This window comes from Bubalus bubalis, chromosome 1 (assembly GCF_019923935.1).
Source record: "Bubalus bubalis isolate 160015118507 breed Murrah chromosome 1, NDDB_SH_1, whole genome shotgun sequence".
Lineage (NCBI taxonomy): Eukaryota > Metazoa > Chordata > Mammalia > Artiodactyla > Bovidae > Bubalus > Bubalus bubalis.
In genome coordinates this window covers 169,969,966-169,994,342 of record NC_059157.1, presented here as the reverse complement: position 1 = coordinate 169,994,342, position 24,377 = coordinate 169,969,966, and the positions used below count along the sequence as shown (strand labels likewise).

Genomic DNA, 24,377 nt, shown 5'->3' with positions numbered 1-24,377 from the left:
TGTAACACACACACACACACACAAATACTCCCATGTTTGTGATACCCTTTGGCCTCATGGAGCCAAACTACCAAGGCTTGAGTCCCAGCTGTGGCATCTAGTAGATGTGTGACATTAGGCAAGTTATTTAATTTGGGGTGCCTCAGTTTCCCCATTTATAAAATGGTGATTGTGAGGGTTAAGTGAGTTAATATATGTATAAGTACTTATGAGAGCATAGTTCCCACTGCAAATGCCATTTGTGGTAGCTATTATTGTCATTTGTTTTATTGTTTTTTATTATATGTTATTTATTGAAAAAGCAAGAGAGTTCCAGAAAAACATCTATTTCTACTTTATTGACTATGCCAAAGCCTTTGACTGTATGGATCACAATAAATTGTGGAAAATTCTGAAAGAGATGGGAATACCAGACCACCTGACCTGCCTCTTCAGAAACCTGTATGCAGGTCAGGAAGCAACGGTTAGAACTGGACATGGAACAACAGACTGGTTCCAAATAGGAAAAGGAGTTCGTCAAGGCTGTATATTGTCACCCTGCTTATTTAACTTCTATGCAGAGTACATCATGAGAAATGCTGGGCTGGAAGAAGCACAAGCTGGAATCAAGATTGCTGGGAGAAATATCAGTAACCTCAGATATGCAGATGACACCACCCTTATGGCAGAAAGTGAAGAGGAACTAAAAAGCCTCTTGATGAAGTAAGTGAAAGCAGAGAGTGAAAAAAGTTGGCTTAAAGCTCAACATTCAGAAAACTAAGATCATGGCATCTGGTCCCATCACTTCTTGGCAAATAGATGGGGAAACAGTAGAAACAGTGGCTGACTTTATTTTTATGGGCTCCAAAATCACTGCAGATGGTGATTGTAGCCATGAAATTAAAAGACGCTTACTCCTTGGAAGGAAAGTTATGACCAACCTAGACACCATATTAAAAAGCAGAGACATTACTTTATCAACAAAGGTCTATCTAGTCAAGGCTATGGTTTTTCCAGTGGTCATGTATGGATGTGAGAGTTGGACTGTGAAGAAAGCTGAGCGCTGAAGAATTGAAGAAGGAGATCCAACCAGTCCATCCTAAAGAAGATCAGTCCTGAGTGTTCATTGGAAGGACTGATGCTGAAGCTGAAACTCCAATACTTTGGCCATCTGATGTGAAGAGCTGACTCATTTGAAAAGATCCTGATGCTGGGAAAGATTGAGGGCAGGAGGAGAAGGGGACGACAGAGGATGAGATGGTTGGATGGCATCACTGACTCAATGGACATGGGTTTGGGTAGACTCTGGGAGTTGGTGATGGACAGGGAGGCCTGGCGCGCTGTGGTTCATGGGGTCGCAAAGAGTCGGACATGACTGAGTGACTGAACTGACTGATTTTATAATAAACCCTAACAAATGTTTAGTCTTCATGTCCCCACTTGCTGACCATATAATTTTAATTCAATTTAGACTACATATAATATCTCCATAAACAGTTCAAATCATAAATTCATTTTCTTGATGTGCTTGCTCATTAGCCTTTAGAAACTGAGACAAGATTCTTTGAGGCAACACAGTTTGCTCTCAGGGCTTTCTCTGTAGCTCCCTGCTGATTCAGGAGCACAGCAGAATACATAGGAGGTTATTTTCTTAAAATCAACTTTCAGAAACCTACATAGAGCAATTTGCCTTCGATTTTTTCCACTTTTTCAAACTTTCTCTGGCTAACACTTAACAGCATGGAAAACCTTGCCCTGATCTCTGGCGTCCTTAAAACCAACCTTTTTTTTTTTTTTTTTTAACCAAAGGGGAAAGCAAGTTTCCTTCCTTAGGCTCTTAACCGTAATTTCCTTTCCTGCAGACCCTTTCAGATTAAACCAGAGCCACTCTGACTTTCATAGGACATGCATTCACAGACCCTCAAATCCACAGCCAGCCCTCACTATTCTGACAGGATAACTTTCTCTCTTTAACTTTCTAACAGGAATTCAACAGGATTTACTGAGCACGCAATACAAAATCAGAGAGGGATTGGAAGAACTAAGAATGACAATATAACATTAACTAAAATTCTGTCTCGGAGAAGGACCTGGATGTCACTATAGGCTGGTTCTGGGAAGAAAGGTGTTGGTTTGGGTTGGAGTAACTGAGATGCCTGATGGAAAAAGTCAGCCTTGACCTGAATCTTGAAGGACTTTTGCAGCTGGAAGGAAGGTTAGTGATAATCTATTTCACGTCTTCCTCATTTTATAGGTGGGAAAAGTAAGGCTAGAAATTAAGTCACTTGCCCAAAGTAATGCATTTAGCTACTGAAAAAAAAGAAGGAAAGAAAGAAGGAAAATCATAAGGATTTAAAAACTCAAATCCACAAGAGAGCATCCAATGCTTTCTCCATAAAGCATGCCACATTTGAATAAGGAAAAAGCCTCAGACAGGGCTTCCAGGCAGGGAGAAGGGTATAAAGTGGCAGTCAACGTCTCCTATGGGCCTGGAGGTCAAGGAGGCAGGGCTGGACTGGAGCAGAGTAAAATGGATCAGTAGGGGACAGCCACACCATGTCCAACAACCCAGTCTTATCCTGAGGAACCTCCAAGCAGTGCTAGGTAAAATGAATATCTTGTGATTTTTGAAGAAAGATAGGGTTAGTGATTGACTATGAACTATATTTTCTTTAAATCTTGAAAAACAGGATGTTGAATGAACTCAATGGGACCCATTAAACTGGTAAATATCTTTTTTGAGGAACATAGGTCAGTAGTTTAATATGTTGCTGTTGTTTAGTCACTCGGTCATGTCCAACTCTTTGCAACCCCATGAATTTTAGCCTGCCAGGCTCCTCTGTCCATGGGATTCTCCAGGCAAGAATACTGGAGTGGGCTGCCATTTCCCTCTCCAGGGGATCTTCCCAACTCAGGGATGGGCCCTGTGTCTCTTGTTTCACAGGTGCGTTCTTTACCACTGAACCACCTGAGAAGCCCAATAGTTAGTTTAACATACTTTAATGAATTCAAAATCTAAATTTTGTAGCTAATTTTTCCCTTCAGCCCACTAAACAAGATTTCTATGTGCATTTAGAAACTGTTTCTTATATTGTAAGGCCATGAAATCAAAGGCAGAATTCTAAGAGGTTTAAACTATTTTGTTCCTAAGTTCAGATCCCACCCCTCAAATGCATGGCATTAGGAATGTCCTACAAAGTAAGGGAGCTGCCAGTGATGTATAATGGAATTGTTAATGCTATCAGAGAACAAGAAGCAATTTTTCTTTTATGAACAATAAGAAGGGGATATAGGGCCCTAAGTGAGCAGCGCTAAGTGCACCATCTGCTGCCAATCAATATTTGACCATTAATAGTCTTCTAAGCTTTTAGTCCAATTTAAATGAATATCATCATGGCTTATACGTTAAACCAGTTATGGATTTTAATCCTTCAATTTTGAAATAATGAGAATTGTAGAATGTCATGAGACACAATTACCAACCACTGTTATCAGTAAAGCAAAAATATTGTTAAAATGTTACCATTAATTTTTAAAGGCATCCTAGGACCCTTGAACCGGAGAAGGCAATGGCACCCCACTCCAGTACTCTTGCCTGGAAAATCCCATGGACGGAGGAGCCTGGTGGGCTGCAGTCCATGGGGTCACTAAGAGTCAGACACGACTGAGCGACTTCACTTTCACTTTTCACTTTCATGCATTGGAGAAGGAAATGGCAACCCACTCCAGTGTTCTTGCCTGGAGAATCCCAGGGACAGCAGAGCCTGGTGGGCTGCCATCTATGGGGTCGCACAGAGTCGGACACGACTGAAGCGACTTAGCAGCAGCAGCAGCAGCAGGACCCTTGAACAATTAGAACTGGACATGGAACAACAGACTGGTTCCAAATAAGAAAAGGAGTACTGCCGGGAGCAGGAGCTCCGCCCCTGGCAAAGGTCATGAGGAAGGAGGCTCAGCATACGCAAAGGCGAGATCAAGCCTCAGGAGTCCCCCTGGATTTTCTCGAGCATCTACCCCCAAAACCAGAGTCTGCCTACTTTCTGCTTTGTGCTCTCACCTACACCTCTTACTTTACGGGGGGCTGTCCCCCACTACCTCTCTCTGAAAAAAAGAGTTAACTTACAGTTCCAGTTAATAAAGTTCCTGGGCGTGATAGTGTTTCAACCTACAAACGCCTTTGGAAGTCCTCTAGCCTGCCTGAATAGTTTTTCCGGCCACATGTGATTGCTCAGAGCCTCCCAACTGTGAGAGGCATGAGATGTTCTAAACTGTCTAAATACCGATTCCTTTGAGCAGTTAAAAGATTGATTAGAAATTGTATTGGTGAAGAGTTTTTCACTTCTTGGGCCAATGTTTGCTGCTAAGTCTCCATATCCCTTACCTGCTGTGTCCCTGGCAGTGTATTGATTAATATGATTGGTGTAAGTAGTAGCTTTAATGTTTGTAACCTTGGGCCCTTGAGTTAATTCTTTTTCTTGTTATAGCCCACCACACCTTTGCCCTATAGGAATGCAACTTTATCTAATGCTTTTGGAGGGTGGTGCCTGACTAATCACCTTTAGAGAAAAATTAATTTTCTGAAGAAAGGGTCTTTAAATGTTAACAGGCCTCCAGGCCAGAAGATGATGCAAATCATCTAATCTTTTGCATATGATAAGTTTGCAGGAAGAAAGCCTGGCTTACTGCATGACTCTACCCCTTCCCCCATTATCCTCTATGCATAACTTAAGGTATAAAAACTACTTTGAAAAATAAAGTGCGGGCCTTGTTCACTGAAGCTTGGTCTCCCCATGTCGTTCTTTCTCTCACCTTCTGGCTGAATTATTCAGCCTCTTTTCTCCACTGAATTTCCTCACTGAGCTATCCTTATTTAACCACTCTTTATATCTTTAATTAACATTTAAGTAAGCTGTTGTTTCCTGATCACCGAAGCTGTCTCCCCTTCGAAACCCTTGGATCCACCAGTGCTGGACCCCGGCAGAGTACGTCAAGGCTGTATATTGTCACCCTGCTTATTTAACTATATGCAAAGTACATCATGAGAAACACGGAGCTGGATGAAGCACAAGCTGGGATCAAGATTGCCGGGAGAAATATCAATAACCTCAGATATGCAGATGACACCACCCTCTTGGCAGAAAGTGAAGAAGAACTAAACAGCTTCTTGATGAAAGTGAAAGAGGAGAGTGAATAAGTTGGCTTAAAGCTCAACATTCAGAAAACTGAGATCATGGCATCCGGTCCCATCACTTCTTGGCAAATAGATGGGCAAACAGTTGCTGACTTTATTTTTCTGGACTCCAAAATCACTGTGGATGGTGACTGCAGCCATGAAGTTAAAAGATGCACGCTCCTTGGGAGGAAACTTATGACCAGTCTAAACAGCATATTAAAAGGCAGAGACATTACTTTGCCAACAAAGGTCCATCTAGTCAAGGCTATGCTTTTTCCAGTAGTCATGTATGGATGTGAGAGTTGGACTATAAAGAAAGCTGAGCACCAAAGAATTGATGCCTTTGAACTGTGGTGTTGGAGAAGACTCTTGAGAGTCCCTTGGACTGCAAGGAGATCCAACCAGTCCATCCTAAAGGAAATCAGTCCTGAATATTCATTGAAAGGACTGATGCTGAAGTTGAAACTCCAACACTGGCCACCTGATGCAAAGAGCTGACTCATTTCCTGATGCCCAGGAAGGCTGAGGGCAGGAGGAGAAGGGGAAGACAGAGGATAAGATAGTTGGATGGTATCACCGACTCAATGGACTTGACTTTTAGCAAACTCCAGGATTTAGTGAAGGATAAGCAAGCCTGGCTTGCTACAGTCCATAGGGTTATAGAGAATCAGACACAACTGAGCAACTGAACAACAATATACAGATAAAAGGAATCAACATCTATTGTGTTTTCTAAAAGATAACAGATACATATCAGTGGGATGCCTGCAGAAAGGTAACATGCTGGCTGGGCTAAAGTATTACAGGAAATCCAGTGCCTTAGAAAATATTTATGATTCTTGACACAGAGGAAAATGGCACATTATACAGATAGTTGATGAGAGTAAGAGCACTACTCCGTCCAGTAGGAGAACTACTGGTCAAATTCATTGATAAGCATCAGATACAGGACCAAGCAATCTTAGATGTTTCATTACAAGTATATCTGTCAGAAAGATGGAAATGACTAAAGTACAGTTTACTCTCAAGTATTCATCTAAGACAAAAAAACCTTTAGAAGTTCAATGTGGGGACTTCCCTTGTGGTCCAGTAGTTAAGAGTCTGCCTGCCAATGCAAGGAACACAGATTCAAACCCTGGTCCAGGCAGATCCCACATGCTGTGGGACAACTAACCCTGTGTCGCACAACTACTGAGACTCATACACTCTAGAGTCTGGGCTCTGCAACAAGAGAAGCCACCACAATGAGAAGCCCTCGTACTAGAGTGGCCCTGCTTGCTGCAACTAGAGAAAGCCTGCATACAACAAGAGCCTCAAGACCCAGAATAGCCAAAAAAAAAAAGTTCAAAGTTGATTTCAACCAGTTTTGTTTCTTTTCTCCCATATTGATTATCACCATGCCTCTGACAGGACTCTAGCAAGAACCCTGGTCTCCATACTTTGACGATGAGGGCTTACATGGTCTTACTCTGAAATTTCATTCGTTTGGACTTCCTGGAAAATAGAATCTCTCTGACTAATGTTGAAAGTGTAAACAATGTGAGGATGCATCTGGATCTCACAGATACATCCTCTCTCTAGGACAATCATTGAAATAATTTATGTTAAAGCATCTTCAGCATCTCTTAAAAGAGATAGAGGCCTATCAGCTCAGTTACGTGAATATGTAACCAAGCCATAGGTTGGTTACAGCTACAGGTGTATTGGCTACTTGCATGACTTTCACATCTCTAAGTCTTCATTTCCTCATCCATGAGATGAAGATACTGAACTTACAATCTCTGACTTCTTCCCAATAAATGAATTTCAAATTCATTTGTAGCTACTGGGAGATTCATTCACTTGGTACCTCCTTTCCCCTTACCATTTAAAAAAGTTTATCAGAATGTTCCATCTTGTTTCTCTGTTGTAGATTCAAATGATTTTATTACATCATTGAGAGAAACTGCCTATGAATTATTTTACCTATAACATTTATATCATCCCTGAAAAAGAACACTGAGATATTACCAGTGCTATCCATATGGACTATTTTCATGGATTATCAGTTAAGGCTTTTTTGAATACTCAAAAGCACAAGGGTGCTGTTATAAGGAGCTATTCAGTTTGGGGGAAGTTCACTTCTTTGAGATTTAGCTTCTTCCTCTGTATAATGAGGTGGCTAGAGAAAATAACCTCTAAGATCTCCTTAAATTCCAACAATTATAATTCTATGTCAACAACAAAAACATTCAGCAACACTAAAAGTCTTTTCATTGATTTATATAGTTCAAGATAACTCAAGGATACTAAAATTTCTAGTAATGGGATAGTTACACATATATGTGCATGTCTCCATAATTTTTATAATCCTTATACATTGTACTGTTTCAGAACTTGCTTTCAATAACTTTTGTATAAAAAAATTTATGAAAGAAGGACAGAAATCAGATAGCTCAACTTAATCCCACACAAACCTTAAGCTTAAACTGCCTTAGGAATAGCAATTAAGAGAAATGCTATCTCAGCTAATGTTCAATGTGATAATTATTTTTCTTTTTATTAAACTACATCTCATTTGAAATATTTGTAGTTTCAGATGTACAGCAAAGTGATTTGTATATATACTCTTTTTTTTTTCAATTCTTTCCCAGGATAGCATATTAAAGGATATTGAACATAGCTCCCTGTGCTACAGAGTAAATGTGCTAATATTTTATGAGTTTAACCATAACTTAAAAGTTCTTCATGGAGCTGTTTAAGTATTAAAGTTAACCTGGGAATTTTCATGTTCCAAAGTAAAAGTTACATTTATGTGTTGTGAGTACAAAGTATGTTGAATTTTAATAGGTCACCAAAATTTAATCAAAACTTTTACAAAACAGTATCTCGATCATAGATAAACTTTAATTGGTAAATGAGTCATGGTCAATCAAATTCAGGGCTGTGAAGAAATCCTTCCCTCTAATAAATGTTTGTTATTTTAAAACTTGTGTTGTTTTTCTAAACTATAAATTGCCCTATAATTTAATGCTAGGTATTACATTGTTTCTAACTTCTCAGATTACATCCCACATCCTCATTGATTATTTATTAGACAAGTCAGGAGAAAGCCTGGTCCAGTGATGATGGAGGAGGGCAGTGACTGGCACCCAGGGCTTTACATCTAGTGGTATCACTTTCTTTGACTATTTCTCTTAAACCTGATTGTGAGTTTTTTCTCCTCAAATGAGAGTTTGTGTGTGCTTTAAGACCCTCGATGGAAAGAACCTAACTGTTCTCTGAATGGACCAGCACATCAGTCTCCTGAAAGAAATTACTCTGCTTAGCCTAAAACTACTTAGCTCAAATATCTCACAGTTGGATCCAATTAAGGCATAGGGTTTCTCATGGTCTCAAATCATGACTGTATATTGTTATTATCAGGACGTCACGTTGTTAGCATATAAGATGTGCATTGATCCTATTCCCTGAAACTCAGGAGTGTAAAAGGCTTCAGAACTTCCAAAATAGGGAAGTGAAATATAAAAGTATATTCTTTTATGAATTATAACAATGCCTCAGCCATTTCCATTGTGTTCAAATTTCCTATCCATTATCAGGCCGAGATAAGAGTGGTACAGAAAACTATTTCATAAACCAACTCAGTTTTAAAACTACCAGTGTCTTACACTTTACTTTAAAAGATAAGACTACAGACTTGATGATCTCTGTCATGTTTTAATAAACTTTCTGAAAGGAATGATATGGTAAATTGCACAGAAAGAGCAATACCTCGGGAGTTTAAAGGTTAAATGTTTTTCCACATCTTGTCCGTACCTCCAAAAAAAAGAAGATACTTAGCAAATAATACTAATAATTGTTAATTAGAAAGTATGAAATCAGGCTAAGAAATGAAGAGCACTGCATAAAGAAACTCTTGGTATTTTAAGAAAATAAAACACACTCATATAATTTAGTAGATTTGAACAAAATTGCTTCAATAGAAGGGGAGGAATACATACATTTCTGCAAGTTTTCTTCTTGAAACTCGGTGCTGTAAGAAGATTTTCTCAACACATATTTAAGTGATGTTATTTCTAGAACTTTATAATGCTCATCAGCCCCTCCAGAGAGAGATGACTGCGGAGCCGCCACTTCCCAATATCTATCATTACAAAAACAAACAACTAGCTCAGTTTGACTTCCCACATGACAATGGACCCGCATCTGTCAACAGACTCGCATTATGTGCCTCGTGAGAACATGACTGTGGCATTTACTTTTGTGACAAGGCAAATTTCAGCAGCTCATCTGGCAAGAGATGAGCATTCATTATGCTGCAGCACCTTTCATCAAGCTAATGACATTTCAATCAGCACATTTTCTCCAGTTTTGGTACTTTGCCATCTGAGCACGTCTCTAATTACGCCCAAGCAACAAGTTTCACATCAATTCTACGATTTCTGCACTCACCGTACACCATCGCTCCCCCGGTTTCATGCAAGAAGCGAAATCGATGATTTTTAAATAACCAGATTGTCAAAATGGTAAGGATGAGCAAAAAATTAAAGACAAGCAGCTCCACCGCTCCCTGATGTTGAAACTGATACTCATCCTTCTCTGACATGAATCTTTGCTTTCTCTCCATTCTCCAGTCTTCTCAGGATTCCTTAGATTAAAAACCTGGACAAGGACTATTTTATCAAGATTTGCCTAAGACGGTCTGGCTGCCTGAGGATTTCAGGATAAACACTGCCACTTAAGTTGCTACTTCATGAGCATTCTGCCTTGGCTTAGTATTCAGATGGCTTCTAGTTACAACTTCCTGTTTCTCTCTTAAAGCAGCCCCGTCTCTTTTCAAACTCCAGAGAATGGTTTCATCATCGACTCTTACTGTCTTTAAATGATTCATTCCAAGAAATTAACTTTCATATTGGACAAACCTGCTAGCAGTTGTTCTGAGATATTGAATCATGATCTTATCATTTAGAACAAGTCTTCTTAAGCTGCATAACTGGTGAATTGTAGATTAATAATAGAACAGATCATCTTACATCAGCAACATTTTCTAAGTTCAAAAAGCCAATTCCTGAATCATAACCTCATTCATATGCAAGATTTTTCCCTTCCAACCAAAGCCTAGCAATGTGATGGGGACTGATTGAAAATGATTTAATAAGGATTTTTTTTTTTAATTGAGAAGAAGAAAATAATTTTGTATATGACACACTCTCTCTCTCCTCTCTCTGTTTGGTTTTACATAACTGGTAGTCACCACAACAGTATTTAAACTCTGAATCAGTTGTTTTTCTTTTAACAAGAATAAATGAAAACATAAGACAAAAAGAATTTTGTCCTCCTCTCTACAGCTGTGCTGTTTTTATGTACTGAGTGAAAAAAAAAGAAAAGAAACATATCTCTGAAGGAAGAAACCATGCAGCCATTCCCAGTAATGCCACATTAGTGGATTTCTCTTTATAAAATTCCTGATCCAGACATTCAGGACTCACAGAATCTGCCACAGATCACAAACCTCCTCTGTCTCATGGCAAAACGATGTGGCTCGCTGAGGAATAGTCTGCCACTAACCCTGAAGTTTCCAGGATTCCAGGACACAGACAGTGATGATTCTTCAGATCATCTTGCCTTTGGCAGGTTAGTTCTGTTTGAATTAAAATTTTATGCTTTTTGAAAAAGTTCAAGACTCTAGGCTCTGCTGTTTTCTTAATAACTGTGATGATGTTTGCCTTATTGGTTCTGCAGTACAATTAAATGCAGTTAAGTGAGATTTTTCATCATTTTATAAAATTATTGTAGCTCAGGAGTTTAATAGTCGTCTAACATCCCGTAACTCAACAGAATTAGTATTCAGTTTATACCGTGTAAGTAATTCACTGAGTTAGGATAAGTCCAAGTAGAGCTTCAGAATATCTTGTCCCCAAAAGCCGAAGTTTAAACACAGGATATATTGAAAGCTCACTGGTTCCTCCCCAACAGTTTTACTCACATAGAAAGTCTATCAACCACTTAGTAGAAAATTCTGCCGTTTCAGCTTCTTTGCCTCCTGCAACTTTTGAAGCTGATTTCCTGAGTGTAACTCAGCAGGGGGTATTTATGTGGGCTGCAGATGTTTTACACTACCCTTTTTGGCAGACTTATTTGTGATGACTAATATTCAAACTGTTTTGAAATCTGTCAGATAATGCTTGCAAGCATTTTACCAAGCTTTGCTAGCAGGTTCAACCTTTACAATTTTGCAAACCCACAAAGTTAGCCTTGAGTTATTAGATTTACAAGATAGCCAAGTTCAAAACTTGACAATTTCGTAACTTTTTAAAAATTTTCTGTCATCATTTAATTGCTTTGGCTACTTTTAATAATGATGATTATTCCATCTGGGCAGAATTAACTTGCTTTGGTTGTCTTATTACAACATCCAGTTTCACTCTCTTACTCAATGAAGCAACTCAGTGAGAGGATTAAAGGCTTATGGAATGTTTTGATTGGCTAATACACTGTTTTAGAAAATCCTAAACTTGATGTCAACATATGAAAAAAGGTATGTTTCACATAAAAAAAGTCAAACACATAGTTTCTCTAGGAAAAACTGGTAGGATCTGTCACACTGGACTCTTCTTCTCAAGTGGCCACAATCTGGGCTGAGGGGTGCCTGTCTGCCACAGTCCCATTCATCCTATTTCACTCATTTTTATGTTCCCTGCATGGCCTCCACAGTCACTTGAATATGTGGCCCCTGGTTTATTCCAGTAATGGAATGCATTCACTATTCCTGATACTATTTAACATCAGGAAAATTTCTTTTCATTAAACTGAAAAGTAGACTTAAGAATCTTTTCCAATTCTTCAATTCAGAAAAGTATTTCAATTCCTCCTATATTGTGTTTTCCTCACAGGATATCATTTAATATTCTTCTGTGCCAAGAAAAATAAGAAAATGAACTACGAGCACATATTAATTTGGTATCTACTATGAACCTGGCTTCCCTGGTGGCTCAGACTGAAAAGAATCTGCCTGCAACTTGAGAGACCGGGGTTTGAACTTTGGGTTGGGAAGATCTCCTGGAGAAGGGAATGGCTACCCACTTCAGTATTCTTACCTGGAGAATTCTGTGGACAGAGGAGCCTGGCAGGCTATAGTCCACGGGGTTGCAAAGAGTGCACATGGCTGAGCAACTTTCACACCCATATTCATGATCCAGGAAGAGCTTCCCAGTGGTGCTAGTGGTAAAGAACCATCCTGCCAATGCAGGAGATGTAAGAGATGCAGGTTCAATCCCTGGGTTGAGAAGATCCCCTGGAGGAGGGCCTGGCAATGCATTCCAGTATTCTTGCCTGGAGAATCCCATGGACAGAGGAGCCTGGCGGGCTACAGTCCATGGGGCTGCAAAGAGTCGGACACGACTGAAGCAACTTGGCATGCAGACACACATGAACCAGGAAATATGCTGGGAAATTTAATTGAGTTTAATATAATATTTATAGAAAACCTATATGTGAAGCTCTTAATGCTCAGAGAGGGTTGGTAATATATCCAGTTTTCACAGCCTGTAAGAATTAAATTTACAGGTTGGATTTAATGGTATTACAATGGCATTTCAGAGCTGTAATCCACAGCCATGACTCAAGAGAGTGAGGAAAACTTGCTGTAAAATTCGAGGAAATCTTGCTTGAGACCAAAAAGAAAAACAAACAAACAAACAAACAAATGTTGATGTGTTAGAGCTAAACATTTATGTCCAAATTTTTTTGCTTTTTATTTTTTCATGTTATAACATATATAAAAGAATTATATATTAGATAATATAAAATATTTTGTGTTGTTATTATGCATAGCCTCCTAGTTGATAATTGACTATTTGATAAGCACTTTTCCTTCCTTTACATCTTGCTCTCCTGAAGTAAAGGTCTAATAAAGTTTGGGAAGAAAAGATGGAATTTCAGCTAGAGCAATTAATGCATCTTAGCTTGTCAGAAACTTGCTTGGTTTTAGTACTAGAAGTGCTACATCCCAGGAAACTCTTCAGGCACAGGCAAACCAGGACAATAGGTCAACCTTAAGATTCCCCAAATTTACAAACCCGGTACCATCAAAAATGACTGTTGTTTATGAGATTCCTGAGGGAGATATTCAGCAAAAAAAAAAAAAAAAAAAGATCAGTTAAAAATTAAGGCACTATTTTATTAGCTGGTGACATAAACCTTAGTACTAGGTCTCTAATGAAGTTGGGATAGAACTTAAAACTTAAACATAAGGCTCAAAGAGGAATTGTTGATTGTCTCTTACAGATCTTAACACCTGTTGGCCACTGAGTCAGAGTTTCTTGCTGCAAGGTGCAACATGCTGGTAAGAGGAAGAAAGTAAAGAGAAAAGCAGGATGGTCCAGTTTATGCGGTGAATATGCCCTGCCTCAGCTTGTCCATCCAGTCCCATGGGAGGAAAAACTTAATGAGGCCTCCAAGCCAATAACCTTGTATAGCAGAGTAACCTCACCTATTAGTGAATCTGACCAGTTAGAACCCAGAGACTGTGTTCCATAATCTAGCCAATCATTTGAGGGTTCCTTTGCTTGGAGAGGACAATGGAGATTGTGGGCTCACAGGATCAAGAAGGGATGCTTTCCTAGTGTAAGAGCTGCTGAGAGTTCCTATTCCCTGCTCCCTAGAGCCCTACCTACCTATTCTTAGTACCGTCTCAACCACTGGGCTTAACAGAAAATTCTCAAGTCAACCCAGGCCCTGAGTTTGAGGGAAATCCCATTTCCCCACTCTCTTGTCCTCTTCCCTGATACTTAACCCTCTCTGAGACCAGTGAGAGGGGAGTTTCATATCTTGCCCCAAGGTTATAAAATAGACTAGGACAGGACTGAAACTAAGTTTACTTGAAAGCCACACAATGCACCCAACCAAAGTTCTATTTTCAAACTTGCCATGAATCCATCTGTTAAAATGATTTTGCAGTGCTAAGTCACTTCAGTCATATCCAACTCTGTGAGACTCTATGGACTGTAGCCCTCCAGGCTCTTCTGTCCATGGGATTCTCCAGGGAAGAATACAGGAGTGGGTTGTCATTTCCTCCTCCAGAGGATGGATCTTCCTGACCCAGGGATCAAACCCACATCTTTTATGTCTCCTGCATTGGCAGGCAGATTCTTTACCACGAGCACCACCTGGGAAGACTTAAAGTGATTAAATGAGGCACTATTAGACCAGGGTAACTCTAATGTCTTGGTTACCTATGCATGCAAAACAAACCTAAGCCAGAGTCAATGAGCTCAAATCTGAGGAATTTAAGAACAACCAATCACAAATGGCCAACGGAGATTTCCCAAACAAGGCAACCAGGTAATCTACAGCAAATCAAATAGTGTCCTTGCTTGTTTCCCCATCTTTTCTATAAAAACTTCCCTCTAAGCTTCCATTGGTGGAATGTTCCTAATCACTCTCAGTTTGGTGTTGCCCAAGTTGGAATGCTGACTGTATAGAGCTTCTCCATGTTTGGCTGCAAGGAATATAATCAATCTGATTTCAGTGTTGACCGCCTGTTGATGTCCATGTGTAGAGTCTTCTCTTATGTTGTTGGAAGAAGGTGTTTGCTATGACCAGTGCATTCTCTTGGCAGAACTCTATTAGCCTTTGCCCTGCTTCATTCTGTACTCCAAGGCCAAATTTGCCTGTTACTCCAGGTGTTTCCTGACTTCCTACTTTTGCATTCCAGTCCCCTATAATGAAAAGGACACCTTTTTTGGGTGTTAGTTCTAAAAGGTCTTGTAGATCTTCATAGAACTGTTCAACTTCAGCTTCTTCAGAGTTATTGGTCGGGGCATAGACTTGGATTACTGTGATATTGAATGGTTTGCCTTGGGAACAAACAGAGATCATTCTGTCGTTTTTGAGATTGCATCCAAGTACTGCATTTCAAACTCTTTGGTTGACTATGATGGCTACTCCATTTCTTCTAAGGGATTCCTGCCCACAGTAGTAGATATAATGGTCATCTGAGTTAAATTCACCCATTCCAATCCATCTTAGTTTGCTGATTCCTAGAATGTCAATGTTCACTCTTGTCATCTCCTGTTTGACCACTTCCAATTTGCCTTGATTCATGGACCTAACATTCCAGGTTCCTATGCAATATTGCTCTTTACAGCATTGAACCTTGCTTCTATCACCAGTCCCATCCACAACTGGGTGTTGTTTTTGCTTTGCTTCCATAGCTCCATTCTTTCTGGAGTTATTTCTCCACTGATCTCTAATAGCATATTGGGCACCTACCGACCTGGAGAGTTCATCTTTCAGTGTCCTATCTTTTTGCATTTTCATACTGGTCATGGTGTTCTCAAGGCAAGATACTAAAGTGGTTTGCCATTCCCTTCTTCAGTGGACTACATTCTGTCAGACCTCTCCACCATGACCTGTCCATCTTGGGTGGCCCCACACAGCATGGCCTAGTTTCACTGAGTTAGACAAGGCTGTTTAAAACAAGACTGGGAGCTGACTGTGGCTCAGATCATAAACTCCTTATTGCCAAATTCAGACTGAAATTGAGGAAAGTGGAGAAAACCACCAGACCATTCAGGAATGACCTAAATCAAATCCCTTATGACTATACAGTGGAAGTGAGAAGTAGATTTAAGGGCCTAGATCTGATAGACAGAGTGCCTGATGAATTATGGACAGAGGTTCGTGACATTGTACAGGAGACAGGATTTAAGACCATCCCCAAGAAAAAGAAATGAAAAAAAGCAAAATGGCTGTCTGAGGAGGCCTTACAAATAGCTGTGAAAAGAAGGGAAGCAAAAGGCAAAGGAGAAAAGGAAAGATATACCCATTTGAATGCAGAGTTCCAAAGAATAGCAAGGAGAGGTAAGAAAGCCTTTCTCAGAGATCAATGCAAAGAAATAGAGGAAAACAATAGAATAAGAAAGACTAGAGATCTCTTCAAGAAAATTAGAGATACCAAGGGAACATTTCATGAAAGATGGGCTCAGTAAAGGACAGAAATGGTAGGGACCTAACAGAAGCAGAAGATATTAAGAAGAGGTGGCAAAAAATACACAGAAGAACTATACAAAAAAGATATTCATGACCCAGATAATCACAATGGTGTGATCATTCACCCAGAGCCAGACATCCTGAAATGTGAAGTCAAGTGGGCCTTAGAAAGCATCACTACGAACAAAGCTAGTGGAGGTGATGGAATTCCAGTTGAGCTATTTCAAATCCTGAAAGATGATGCTGTGAAAGTGCTGCACTCAATATGCCAGCAAATTTGGAAAACTCAGCAGTGGCCACAGGACTGGAAAAGGTCAGTTTTCATTCCAATCCCAAAGAAAGGCAATGCCAAAGAATGCTCAAACTACTGCACAATTGCACTCATCTCACACACTAGTAAAGTGATGCTTAAAATTCTCCAAGGCAGGCTTCAGCAATATGTGAATCGTGAACTTTCATATATTCAAGCTGGTTTTAGTAAGGCAGAGAAACCAGATATCAAATTGCCAACATCTGCTGGATCATGGAAAAAGCAAGAGAGTTCCAGAAAATCATCTATTTCTGCTTTATTGATGATGCCAAAGCCTTTGACTGTGTGGATCACAATAAACTGTGGAAAATTCTTCAAGAGACGGGAATACCAGACCACCTGACCTGCCTCTTGAGAAACCTGTATGCATGTCAGGAAGCAATAGTTAGAACTGGACATGGAACAGCAGTCTGGTTCCAAATAGGAAAAGGTGTATGTCAAGGCTGTATACTGTCACCCTTCTTATTTAACTTCTATGCAGAGTACATCATGAGAAATGCTGGGCTGGATGAAGCACAAGCTGGAATCAAGATTGCCAGGAGAAATATCAATAACCTCAGATATGCAGTTAACACCATCCTTATGGCAGAAAATGAAGAAGAACTAAAGAGCCTCTTGATGCAAGTGAAAGAGGAGAGTGAAAAAGTTGGCTTAAGGCTCAGCATTCAGAAAATGAAGATCATGGCATCTGGTCCCATCACTTTATGGCAAATAGATGGGGAAACAGTAGAAACAGTGGCTGACTTTATTTTTCTGGGCTCCAAAATCACTGCAGATGGTGACTGCAGCCATGAAATTAAAAGATACTTACTCCTTAGAAGGAAAGTTATGACCAACCTAGACAACATATAATGAAGCAGAGACATACTTTGTCGACAAAGGTCTGTCTAGTCAAGGCTATGTTTTTTCCAGTGGTCATGTATGGACTGAGAGAGCTGGTCTATAAATATAAAGAAAGCTGAGCGCCGAAGAATTGATACTTTTGAACTGTGGTGTTGGAGAAGACTCTTGAGAGTCCCTTGGACTTCAAGGAGATCCAACCAGTCCATCCTAAAGGAGATCAGTCCTGGGTGTTCATTGGAAGGACTGATGTTGAAGCTGAAACTCCAATGCTTTGGCCACCTTATGCGAAGAGCTGACTCATTGGAAAAGACCCTGATGCTGGGAAATATTGAGGCCAGGATGAGAAGGGGACGGCAGAGGATAAGATGGTTGGATGGCATCACGGACTCAATGGACATGGGTTTGGGTGGATTCTGGGAGTTGGTGATGGATAGGGAGGCCTGGCATGCTGCGGTTCATGGGGTCGCAAAGAGTCGGACACGACTGAGCGACTGAACTGAACTGAAAGTTGACATGCACGTGTGCACAGATACACTCTTGAAATTTTTAACATGCCTTCGTTTATCTTTTACCACATCTTAGCTTTCCCTACTCCCCAGAAGTCACATGTTAGCATAAGAATGCCAGTAATTTGAACAATATGAACCACTCCCATCAGTAGATTTCTCCAGAGATATGAAGGTTGAAAACTTTCACAGAAAGTTAAGTTCCATGATAAATGCTTGGACAATAGTAAGTCCCAAAGAAATTCACTAATACCTGGTTTTCTTCTTCAGACTCTGAAGAGTCCAAATCTATCGGGCTAAGAACCGTCAACCTAGGACATAACTCCCAAGAGCATGTTCTTTCCACTGTTCTTCATTCTGGTGGCAAGGTAAAAAAAAGAACACTGAAAACAAGTGAAAATGAGAGGTCCTGTATAATTTTGTAAAACAGCTCATATATAGAAATGTATGTATAAATGAAGACCTCTTCCTTTTTCTACCCTATCAGGTTCCAGCTATTCTCTGGGGTACAGAGCTTACTGCTTTCCCAGTGAGGCCTTGTCTCTGGATTTTTCATGCTAGATGTGTGTGAGTACATAATAAGGTCCCCAAACCGGTGATGAGCAGAGAACAGGGGAATCTGCTTGCACTTGCACTAGATGTACTTGTCGGCTTTGTGCCAGCAAATACACACTGGGTCCCACTTGTTATTTAAGGTTCTTTTTAAATATAAATTTATTTATTTTAATTGGAGGCTAATTACTTTACAATACTGTATTGGTTTTGCCATACATTGAGATGAATCCGCCATGGGTGTGCATGTGTTCCCCATCCTGAGCTCCCCTCCCACCTCCCTCCCATCCCATCCCTCTGGGTCTAAGTACTGTTTATCAGAGAGTCTCAAAGCTGTATAGAGCTGCAGGGAGGCAAGTCTTGCCTTAGCCTTGCCTTTAGCTGCATCATCTCTGTGTCATCAAAGGGCCAGGGCCTCACAGCTAAAGCCTCAGAGGAGGGTCTCACCTGAATATCCCTTGATTTCTCATTCTGTCTCTCCTCTTCCTTTGTCCCTAGATGTCTATCCATGGGATATTATCCCCTTTTCTTTTGTAGAGAGAACCTTTTTAAAGAAATGATAAAGGTTACATGCTAATTATATCTCAGTTTTTAAAATGTTTTTTAAAAAAGAAATGTTTCAGTCCATTGGTCCCCACTTTTGTCTTGAACATATTGACGGGTCAGTTGTACAAAAAAAAAAAAAAAAACAACAATCACCCATTGGCTTTTTATTGTGTTCGGTCTCTGTCAGCTCTCCACAAGGCAGAGTAAATGCAGGCCAGCCACAGTGGCTAAAACCTCCCCTACAACCCAGGATGGAGGCTTCAGAGTTGGGAAGAAATACGAGCTCTGAAGCCAAGGACAGGAGAACAAGATGGAGTACTGACACTCCAAGCTGCAGCTTGCTGTAATGCAAACTTTCTGCAACCAAAGACCTGAAAAATGCATTTCTTTGATCTAAGCATCCACATGATAAATTCACAATCTTCTTAGGAAGTAACTTCTACTCTGTGTCTTACAAATTAATAACTCTGACCTGATTAGCGAAAAGATAGTTTGCCCTATCATTTATTTATTAAATTATAAAAAATGTTATATGAACTAACAAAGGAAGGCGCCATGCCCCTCACCTTTCCCTACCCCCACATATTTCTCCAGTGAAAGGTACAGAGAAGACAGAATTCCTAAAAAGGTGATGTTGTGTAAGCTTGGAAATATTTTTCTGAAATGAAGTACATAAATGCCAAGCAGATTTTGACAGAAATTTCTTTCAGTCCCTCCTAAATCTAATTTAAAAAGCAGTCTTTAAAACAGCCTTGTTGGAGGACATCTCAATGTGGGTTCCCTAAAAAAAAGTAGAGCCTGAGACAAGGATTCGGGTGCAGATGATTTAGTCAGGAGATGGCCCCCAAAAATCCCAACTGAGGAAGATTGCACAAAGACTAGGAAATACCATTTTTCAGAAATAAAATTTTAACCTAATCTGTTCCCCATTTCATCCATATCTTCATAGGGTCTATGCACTTTGAAACTTTAATACCATAACTTATGCTGCTGCTGCTGTTTAGATGCTAAGTTGTGTTCAACTTTCCTGCAACTCCATGGAGTATAGCCTGCCAGACTCCTGTGCCCATGGAATTTTCCAGGCAAGAATGATGGAGTAGATTGCCATTCCTTCTCCAAGGGAGCTTCCTAACCCAGGGATCAAAACCACATCTCCTGCATTGGCAAGTGCACTCTTTACCTGGGAAACCCCACCTTATGCATGTGGTCAAAACATCCCATAAGCAGCACATAAGTTAAATTTTATTTATGCTTAAAGCAACAAAATTACATGATAAATTCAATGACAAACAATATAGGTCTCTTAGATAAGAAGGCAAATCATGCCCAATGGCTGGCAGAATTAAAGTCTCATATCACCTGTGGAGAGGAAATTCAGTTTGCTTTGAAATGTCACTTTTTTGGTGGATATGTCATATCTAAAGTTTAAATTTTAAACTAAAAGTTTAAAACTACTCTGGGACTCATTGTTGCTGCTGCTAAGTCACTTCAGTCGTGTCCAACTCTGTGCAACCCCATAGACAGCAGCCCACCAGGCTCCCCCGTCCCTGGGATTCTCCAGGCAAGAACACTGGAGTGGGTTGCCATTTCCTTCTCCAATGCATGAAAGTGAAAAGTGAAAGTGAAGTCGCTCAGTCATGTCCGACTGTTTTCAACCCCATGGACTGCAGCCTACCAGGCTCCTCTGCCCATGGGATTTTCCAGACAATAATACTGGAGTAGGGTGCCATGATTGAAGGCTATGTAATTTGGCATATGCACATACTAAAATGCACTTCACTGAAACTCTATCACGGTCTTCCTCCAAATAAATTTTAAATGAACAATAGGTGGGTTACATATTCATTTCAATCCAGTCTAGCAGTTTTAAGAAATGTCATAGGACCATGTAATTTTATTTCTGTAAAAATAACCTGCATTGCTGTGGAAAAAGAATAAAAATTCACAAAGAATGATAGAACTTACAATCATAATTTTGCTGTTACATCATATGTAGATGCAAGAATGTTTGTTACCTGGGCTAAGTTCAGTTCAGTTCAGTCGCTCATTCGTATCTGACTCTTTGCGACCCCATGAATCGCAGCACGCCAGGCATCCCTGTCCATCACCAACCCCCGGAGTTCACTCAGACTCATGTCTATAGAGTCAGTGATGCCATCCAGCCATCTCATCCTCTGTCATCCCCTTCTCCTCCTGCCCCCAGTCCCTCCCAGAATCAGAGTCTTTTCCATTGAGTCTACTCTTCGCATGAGGTGGCCAAAGTACTGGAATTTCAGCTTTAGCATCATTCCTTCCAAAGAAATCCCAGGGCTGATCTCCTTCAGAATGGACTGGTTGGATCTCCTTGCAGTCCAAGGGACTCTCAAGAGTCTTCTCCAACACCACAGTTCAAAAGCATCAATTCTTCGGCGCTCAGCCTTCTTCACAGTCCAACTCTCACATCCATACATGACCACTGGAAAAACCATAGCCTTGACTAAACGAACCTTTGTTGGCAAAGTAATGTCTCTGCTTTTGAATATGCTATCTAGGTTGGTCATAACTTTCCTCCCAAGGAGTAAGCGTCTTTTAATTTCATGGCTGCAGTCACCATCTGCAGTGATGTTGGAGCCCAGAAAAATAAAGTCTGACACTGTTTCCACTGTTTCCCCATCTATTTCCCATGAAGTGATGGGACCGGATGCCATGATCTTTGTTTTCTGAATGTTGAGCTTTAAGCCAACTTTTTCACTCTCCACTTTCACTTTCATCAAGAGGCTTTTGAGTTCCTCTTCACTTTCTGCCATAAGGGTGGTGTCATCTGCATATCTGAGGTTATTGATATTTCTCCTGGCAATCTTGATTCCAGCTTGTGTTTCTTCCAGTCCAGCATTTCTCATGATGTACTCTGCATATAAGTTAAATAAACAGGGTGATAATATACAGCCTTGACGTACTCCTTTATGGATACATAAATAATAATTAAATTATTCAGTAAGATCCAAATACCTAAATCATCCATTTTCATTTCTAAGCTCTAGCTGGATGTTTGTATTCTCTCCCCTCCCAAATTCATATGTTGAAACCTGTCCCCATTTGATGATATTTGGAGGTGGGACCTTTGGGAGATGATTGGGTCATGGAGGCAGAACTCTCACAAATGGGAGGATTAGTGCCCTTACAAAAGAGACCTTAGAGTGTTCCCTTGCCCCCTTCACCATGTGAGGACCCAGCTAGAAGACAGCTGCTATCTGTAAACCAGGGAGTGGGTCTTCACCAGACACCACATCTGCTGGCACCTTGATTGTGCAGTTCCCAACCTCCAGAACTGTGAAAAATAAATGCTGTGTAAGCCATCTAGTTTATGGTATTTTTGTGATAGCAGCCCAGACATACTAAGACCCTAGGTGGGGGAAAGAACTGTTCCTCAAAACATTATCAGGGGTTATAAATCTCAATTAAAGCTTAACAGAGAACATTGTGTTATAGCAGCTCATCCAGGTTGCCAGGTTCCTCAACAAAATTACTAAAAAAAAAAAAAAAAAAAAAGGATAATTTTGAATATTTACTCACTCTTAGTATCCTGCTAAAAGAAGAATTTTTCTTCAGCACATTTGAACTTCAAAACTGAGGAACTATAAACTATTTGTTTTGAAATGTTAAATGAAGAATCTTTTTTTTTTAAGTGAAAAAGTCTAACTCTACTTTGAACTTATGTAAACCTTGTCTGTTAAGGCACTATAATTAAGAAATATTGAATTTGGAAAAAGCAGAGTCAATTGCTTGTCAGATTGAAATATTATTGTATTCCACCAAAATCTACTATAATAGCTAGATTCATCTCCATGTGAAAAATGGAACTGTTCTGTTGGAGCTCCTCCCTGCCACCACCTTAACCAAAAGAGAAGACAGGCAAAACAAACAGCTGAACAACATAGTCACATACAAAATGTAAGATTTTTGGTGAACTATGTTTGAACAAGTTATGTAGACCTCAGGTCTCTCACCTCATCCCAAATCTACAAAGAGGCTGAGGAGAGAACACTCAAAGACACACCTGCTGATGTAAGACCTTTCCTGAAAAGCAGAATTCACATCCATGTACTCAGCCTGTTTTAAGAAGGGAGGTCTCCTGCAGCAACACAGCAGGAAAAAGAAAGAAAGAATGTTGGAGCTTCAATCACCCCTTAACCTCACTTTGACAGTATAAATCAAAGAAAGGAACAGTTCAAACTTCTTTGCTCCTGAGCCCAGGAAACTCCTCTAATAAGATGTGACCCAGCCAATGTGATGTCTGGATCACCCACTGAACATTCTTATTCCAAGTGATCAAGAGTGCTAGGCAGAAGCTCCTTCATGGCATTTGCAAAAATTCAAAAGCATAGGTGGACATTTCCTCCTGTATGAACCAGTGTGAGAATGTGAGGATAGGAACAGAATGTCCCCCATGAACTCTTCCCAGGTGTTTGTTGAGCTTTACTTCAGGTTTGTGGTCAACCAGAGCAGATCAACCCACTTCAGAATAGAAATCAGCATTTTGTCTGAGCAATGCTGCTCCCGTGTTCATGAGGATGCTTCTTTTGCATCCTCCTGGGACAGTGTGTTGAGTGGTCTAACTGTTGCCCCTGAAGCCTAGTGGAAGGATAAGAACTCGTTCAATTTGCCTCAACTCCACCCCACACCAAAGGACAGAAACTCATTCCTATTCAATTCTTTTTTTAGTAAGTTGTTTTGATCCACATTGTGCAAATCACAGCTCAAAAATGTATACAAGATCCACATGCCAGCATAAAACTACTCAAAAAACACACCATACAAACAACATTCAAATGCCCCAAATTTGAATATTAATTATTTGATTGTTAAAGTAAGAGAGTACTAATATTCTAAATCAAATTCCCCTTCCCCTTGTAAACTAAATTCAACATTTTTTCTGTCTTTTTCTGGTTTTAATGGATTTATCAAACTGTGATGGAGCCAGATTTCTTTTAGCAGCTGCAGTGTTTTGTGCCATCTTTGAAGCACTAGAATAATTATAGCTTCTTCAGCAGCTACAAAGTTGAATTTACCCAATTACAAATTACTCATGCATTCTGCAGTGCCTGAGAATCACTGCACCAAACTTATTATAACAAACTTTACAAAATACAAGCAAGCAATTCCTTTGCCACTAGAGCCTTATCCCAGGCAAAATTATTTGTTCCCAGTTTTGTAAACTGCACAGTCTAGGTCTATATCTTTGTTATCTGCAGGAACATTACTAAGTTGTGTCCTAGGGAAAGACAGGCACATGAAGAAAGCACAATTATAGATAAAATATTTTGTTTTCAGGCTAACCAACACAGACATCAATCTGGGTATGTGGTCGAGAAATCCTTTCCAGCAAATTTAAACCCACATGGGAGAAATTGCCCATTAATGGCCATATCACGTTTCCTGCAACAATGGGGAAATTCATTTGGAAATTCATTTCACCATTAGAGAGAAGCATTGAGAGTGCTATCTCCTTATAGAA

At 40.0% G+C, this 24,377-nt stretch overlaps 1 protein-coding gene across 8 annotated transcripts in view; it reads right to left on the bottom strand.

Moving 5' to 3' along the window:
- Positions 1–24,377, bottom strand: part of SLC9A9 (solute carrier family 9 member A9) — an 804,336-nt gene that overhangs the window by 640,312 nt on the left and 139,647 nt on the right. The window contains exon 1 of one of the 8 annotated variants that reach the window (XM_044946321.2): positions 11,121–11,241. The exons of 2 other annotated variants lie outside the window; for them this stretch is intronic. Coding sequence is in view for 5 of the 6 variants with exons in the window: in XM_044946336.2 (XP_044802271.1) it covers positions 9,136–9,340 (205 nt within the window). In the remaining variant the exon portion in view is untranslated. Of the gene's footprint in view, positions 1–9,135; positions 9,555–9,586; positions 10,116–11,120; positions 11,242–24,377 lie in introns of those variants that run through there. 5 more of the 8 variants (XM_044946306.2, XM_006078001.4, XM_044946336.2 and 2 more) reach the window with 5 other exon arrangements.